This window comes from Physella acuta, unplaced genomic scaffold (assembly GCF_028476545.2).
Source record: "Physella acuta isolate Inbredline_101_S28 unplaced genomic scaffold, ASM2847654v3 ptg000272l, whole genome shotgun sequence".
Lineage (NCBI taxonomy): Eukaryota > Metazoa > Mollusca > Gastropoda > Physidae > Physella > Physella acuta.
Window position 1 is genome coordinate 638039 of NW_026731791.1, and position 7038 is coordinate 645076.

General features: G+C 34.0%; 1 protein-coding gene across 1 annotated transcript; it reads right to left on the reverse strand.

Annotated features, from left to right (window-relative positions):
* Positions 1-1619: 1619 nt before the first annotated feature.
* LOC131939274 (uncharacterized) lies at positions 1620-2705 on the reverse strand. The gene has a single exon (XM_059297477.1). The coding sequence runs from the start codon at positions 2703-2705 to the stop codon at positions 1620-1622; it is 1086 nt and encodes a 361-aa protein (XP_059153460.1).
* Positions 2706-7038: the final 4333 nt, after the last annotated feature.

Below are 7038 nucleotides of genomic sequence, written 5' to 3' on the forward strand. Positions count from 1 at the left end.
AATAGGAATAGCGGTATTGATGTATTTTTTTACAATTCCAACGTTAATCATATAATTGCTTTTTATTTCTAAAATAAATACCATCGTATATTTCTAGATATCATAATCAAATATGTAAAGGAGTTTTCAAGTATGTCTCTACGACATCTAATTGATAAACACACGTCAAAAACAACGTAGACAAATGAATGTATAAATTGAAAAAAACCACATATTCACCCTTTGTTTGCCTACTTTGCAGGTTTGTTGCCGCTGCGTTGAACGGACTACAAGGGATTCTTGCTTTAGCGATCACCCTCTACAACCAAAGACAATTGAGCTCTCCTGGACGGTCACTGGAACCTCACAGCATCACGGAAACCTCAGACGTGCCAAGAAAACAAGGCGGCGATCATGGAGAGTAACCCAACCAACAATTGGTTTATTTTCCAACTACCCTACGGATAATAAAAACATGCTTTATTTAAAAGCTTTTAAAATATTATGTTTTATATGGTCTGTTTTTTGTTTACTTTTGTGGTGATTCTTGTTACGCAGTTTTGATCCACTTTTATTGCAACAATTTCTTCAACAGTTTGCAGATACACATGTCTTTGATGACAATGCAAGAATGTCTAATTTTTCAAATAATTAAATTTAAAATTAGTCACTAAAATAAAGTTTACTGTATTTTAAAGTAAAAGAAGAATTTAGCAGCTGGGTTAATGTCCATTTATTTCTCGATCAGCTAGTTAACGTGACTTTATATTTTCTGACTTAGATATACGTGTTGAACATTTTCCTCAACTGCTTTGTCACAGTTTGCTTTACTCGATGTAAATATGCAGACTTTTTACTGGGTTGTGTCTTGTTCGATATTGACGTTCTAATATTATGTATATTTTAGTCCTATTCTACCACAAAATTTAAATAAATTCCTACCTTTTTTTTTTTTGGTTTCTATAAAGAAAGTACAAAGAGTATAATACCTTAAATTTTATTTTTTTTATTTTTTACGATTCTTTAGGCTTTTAAGTCGTAAAACAACATGCCTGAATATAGTTTACTACACAAAAGAAAGTTAGTTTTATCCGATTTGGGGTGTTAAAATTATGATGTTTTTTCTATACAATTTTTGCTATCGGTATTATTTTTGTACAAGAGCGGTAAATAAATACAACAATACTGTCATCAGAGCCAGAGAGGATTTGGGTGGCAAACGACATAAGGGGTTAACCTTAGAAGACATGGCAATGCGGCGTGTTAGGGGAGGCTAGAGGAGGCTGAAAGCGTAAAAATTAATTGGGAAACAGCTAAACAGAGTCTCAGAAGACGGTGAGAGTATAAAGCTTTGACAATGTCCATCATTATCTTCCGCAAGGAACGTAAAGATAGATGAACCAACGACCAAGTGCAGTAAAAAAAAATTTGCTGAAAACTCGTCATAGGCGACAAGAAGTTTAGTATCTTTAAGTGGCGCTAGTTGGTCTATATAAAAATAAACGTAAGCGTATAAAGAATGTTAGGATTTGTTTGAATAATATATGAAAAGAAATCATAGTTACATAACAGTAAGGAAAATGCTGTTTCCACAGGAATTAAAACATGTGTCGTATTGACAATAACAAATAAAAAATTAACTATTTAAGGGGAGGTTTGTTTCCTCTAAGAATACCCTCAAACGTTTCTCTAAACTTTGAGCTCATAAAATAAAACACAAAGAGGTGTGCGGATGAATTTAAAAAATCAAGGGCGAAAACTGTGTACATGATGACCCAGAACAAGTTGTTGTAGAATCTGAGCGTGTAGAACTCTGGTTCGAATAACATGGCCAGATATCCCACAACCCGAGGCAGTAGATTGACGATGTAGATGTTGATGATCACCAATAACATCTTCACAACCTGTTTCTCTTTCATGCTCATCGTTTGTTGTTTAACCCTTTTCTCATCAGCGTGAGTCAGGACTTGTCGGGATTTGAGAGCCTTCCGTAGATGGTAGGAGATGATGAGTGTACTGATGACCATGGTGGCTAGACTGATGCTAGGATACACTGCACCAAAGGCTTGGTTTACTTCTTGGTACCTAACCCCGTATGTTTTGTAAAAATCGGTGTACTGGTACATCATTATGGAAGTGTTGCTCTGTTTGTTGAAGATCCAGATGGGCTCGAACACCATAAATATGGGCACGAATGTACTAAACACGACGACGGATATAATGGCGCACGCTGTTGTTGTGAGTTTAGGAGTTAAAATACTCTTCACTTTAAATGGGATACTCACACAAAGACATCTTTCAACAGCCACGTAGGCGCCCAGTACGTAAGACACATTACTGGATATGATGTGCAGGTAGTGTAAGTTTAGTAGAGTAAACGTTTGCCATGTTTTTCCCAAACTGGGTGAAATCAACGACACGGGTCCGTAGAGTCTGTGTCCAGCGCCGGAAGTGACACGGATTAGGTCCCAGAATGCAATGAACGTCATGGAGATGTTGACGGTTTCTCTAAACCCGAGCTTACTGAACACGTATAATTCAATGACGTTGGTTGCGATCCCAAGAACACAAAGCACTAGGTTCAACCATTGATTGATGATGAATTCTACAAGCGCTAATGCTGTGTCTGAAACCAACTTGTCTTTTGATATTTTGTCTGGAGCTATTGTATTCATAAGCCAGCTTTTATCGCCGTAGTTTGTCGTTATGTTGAAATGAGCATTCATCTTTTTTTTTATATCACCGATCTTTCTTTTTATCTTTTTGTTTCAAATGCTTGTAAATTCAAAGAGTATTCCTACTTAAATTAAATTTTATAGGTTTTCTATTAACTGATGCAATGAATCATATTTTAATATTGCTAATATTCAAAATTAATAAACACATTTCTTTTCCTCTACGAATTAAAAAATCAGATTTATTTTATTAATATAAGATAGTTGTCTGTTTAAAAAATCTCATTTCATTGTGTTGAATTTTAATAAATTACGTTTTCGGCAGATATTAAATTTAGAATTTTAAGCTACGTTACTAACTAACACAAGCAGTATAATTCATACTCTAACGATAAGTTCATGACAATGTAACGCTATACTCAAGGATAAACCATTTGTTTCGGATTAAAAGTTTAACATTTTTAGAGTAAAAAATTCTAAATAGACCTACACATTTATGATAATATTACTGGTTTTTTTTTTGCTATTTCAAAAACTGCTTTCTAAAACGTTTTTTTTTGTTTGTTTTTTTTTGTTATAAAATGTTTACGTTTAAAATGTTAAAAATAAAATACAATCACCGTTTTATTATTACAACTCATGAGTCAGTTTTATAGAATTGTAACGCCGCAGTTTACGTAAATAAAAGAAATCGTGTTTTATAATTTGTTAATAATTGTTGGCAAAATTATATAGTAATTCACCCACAACAGTCAAATAATTATAGTGTACGTTTTTCTGTTTCAAAATATTATATGAAAATTCGCGTCGTACTTCATGTATTATTATCCAATTTTAAAATGTTCGTAGTCGATAATGTAAAGTAAACCCACAACGAAAATCAATTAAGTTCCACTTATAAACAACTATGAAATATTTGATTCCAACAAAAGATGTAGTTTAAATTCTGTAGGCCACTCCCTTTTAACATTTCTTAATTGGTGCTTACTGGGTTGACAGTGTATAATTTTGATATTTTACAAATCAAACACTCAATTACATGGTGGTTATTTAATTTAATTAACTGACGCTAATTAAAACCAATTAAAAGAAACTATAGGCATAGAATTAGGATACTTTCAAAACTAATTAAAATACTTTTTTGCGACGTTATTAAAGCAAAGATCGTTATGAAAACTTGATTGTATAATAGTAACTCCTGTACATAATGTAGCTTTGTTATTAATAATGTGTAACTAAATAAAATAAGTGTTACTATAATCTAAAGCAGGGGTCTCCAAACTACGGCCCGCCGGCCAGATGCGGCCCGCGAGGTCCTCTCATCCGGCCCGCGGCGATCTTTTTGTCCACGGAATAAATGTTTGTTAGAGGTGGCTGAGAGACTATGACCAGAAAATTCAAAACAATTTGAAAATGAAGCTTTGGGTGCAAATACCATTGCCCGCCGTGTTGCAGACATTGGTGAAAAAATCGTGACTCAAATAGTGAAAATGCAAGCAAGTTTGACAATTTTTTAATTGTAATGGATCAGTTGCTGGACAGCTGTTGCACATCTCAACTGCTTGTGTTCATTAGAGGTGTGGATGAAGACATAAACATTACACAAGAGCTGGCTTCCCTACATAGAATGTATGACACTGTTACCGGAGAGAATATAAATAGTTCAAAGACATGTTAAAAGATAGAAACACAGAATCGAAAGATTTACCATATTTCACAGCAGTAAGATGGCTAATTTGCGAGAAATTTTTCTGAGCAGAGTATTTACGTTAAGAAAGGAAATAAGTGACTACCTTGAAAGTAAAGGCAAGCCACAAGCTTATGTACTTACTGTCTGATGAAGAGTGGGTATAGAAATTGGCCTCTGCTGCAAACATAAGTAGTCATTTACATTTTCTGAACCTAAAACTACAAGATATGGAAATTTAGTTTCTAAAGGCTTTCAGATCCAAACGTGTCATGTTTTTGCACTCTCAGAAGTGCAAGGTATTTAGGCTCAACCAACCACTGAGTTCCCGTATTTTGCATACGAGATCATCAAAGACTTCAAGCTGCAGTTTCAGTAGCGGTTTTTTTACTTGGATTCAAAGGCAGAAAAAAGTGAGACTGTTTCAGAACCCATTTGTAGCAAATGTGGCCAGTTGCAGAGGTGAACTGCAGCTGGAGGTCATTAGAGACACGTTCAAAGAAGGGCCGGTGGGATTTTATAAGTTTTATAAGATTTTTCCTAATATTAAAACTTTTGCATCAAAGTACCTTTCAAATTTTGGAACAAGATACCTGTGTGAACAAATATTTTCAAGATTGAAATACGTGAAAAACATTTTTAAAGCAAACTTGGACCTCGAGTGTGATTTTGGCCACCGACAGTGTTTCTTTCAGACTTTTTCCTCCGGGGGGGGGTCGACTCTTCAAATTTGTATATATTTTCCCAAATAAATTATATTTCGTTAAGGGGGGGGGGGGAGACGGTACACGTTTTTCGGGGGGGGGGGGGGGAGGGCGCTGCCACCCCGAAGAGATGTCTTGAAGAAACTCTGGCCCCCGTACTGATATTTGATAGTTAATGCGGCCCTCGGGCTTAAAAGTTTGGAGACCCCTGATCTAAAGAAAGACAAATAAAGATTCATCAGCGAGAACCAAAAAAAAGGAGTAGCAAGCTTATACATTTCAAAATGAAAACTTAACGCTATAAAGAGCGTTGTATCAAAATAATAAATGCTTCAGATAAAAAAAATAATGTCTCTGATGAAATAAAAATCAAGTAGTGTTTGTATAACATGCGGCACACAATTGTTTATGGTAATGTTTCTAATATGTATGTATACAATAAAATAACCCCAACCAAAAATAACGATGTTTTTAATGTTTCTGCATTGGCAAATTTAAAAAAAATACCGATTCCTAAAATAAAAAATTAGTAGAAAGAATAATTTCTAAAGGTGTAATAATTCTATTTTTAAAAACGTTTTCTATTACACATTTCTCGTTGATGTCACGCGACATTGGCTGGTTCCTTTTACCAATCTGTAAGAACACCGTTTATACAGAACATTTTCTTAAATATTCACTTTAAGTGACAGTTAAGCTTACGAGTTGTTTTTTTGATCGAATCAAACACTAGATAAAGATCTTAAGTGATGCGTAGGAATAAGACTGAGTAACGCATGCTTCTACATAAAGATATCGTTTTCCTTTAAGTCGTGTAACGAAGATATCCGGCTTTACCTATAAGTCATCCATAATACCGTTGAATTGCTTACTTAGCTATGTGATCTTCCACTTATGACGTTCACAAAAAAAAATGAAATTTAGAACCACAATATTCCTACCTAGAATTTTTTGCCCCCCCCCCCCTCTTCTCCAGTCCGTTATCACATACATCTACCCCCCTTGTGTTTGTGTTGTTGATTTGCGCTAAGAAAATGTTCTGCAAAAAAATTTGTGTATGCCTAAAATTAAACAATGAAATTGTTAAAAAAATTTTCTAGAGGCGTCTATCATTGGTTTCAAGGTTTTGTGTTAAGTCTTAACATGTAAGTTACTAATAAACTTCGTTTTTAAGTTCAAACTCTTTAGAATTAGGTTAGGTTATTATTTATTATAATAAGTTATGTAATAATTAAGTACATAATAAGTTATATTTATATGAGACAAATTAATGAAATCTTTATAGCTTCCATGTACGCACACACACACATACACACTTTGTAACTCACAATACGAAGACGAAAATCGTGTATCTTACTAACACACTAACGATATTAGTATTTAATTTTTACTTTCTCGTATACGAAGTATAGAGAAAGTATTGTAATCGTGCAAAAAAGAAACCGAAATAAACCGGGAGTGATCTCCCCTAAACTTTCTCGAATATTTCTATATACAATAACAGGGGATGGGAACTCGGGCTATAGACATGATTTTTAATCCATTTTAAATACTTAAAGTTTTAAAAATAGAATAAAATCTCGTAGACAAATTAATTGCACACCAAGTGAACGCGAAATAAAAAAGCGCATAATAGTGCGCAATATTATTAGTACTTTTAAAATTTACATTAGTTTTTTGAGAAATCGGAAGTAGCGTAAATTACTACTTCCGGTCAACGGAAATTACTCAAAATTTAACAGAAGGTAGAGAATTAGATCTTTTACTCACATGTGAAATTTCATTTATCTATCTGAAATAGTACTCAAGTTATAGGCTTTTGAAAAATTCAAAGTAGAAAAAGTACCACTTCCGGTTGTCGGAAATCGCTCAAAAGTTGATACGGATCTACGATTTTGATATAATACTTATATATGAAATTTCATCAACCTAGCTGTAACGGTACTCAAGTTATCGTGTTTACACACGGACACACACACACACACAGACATAC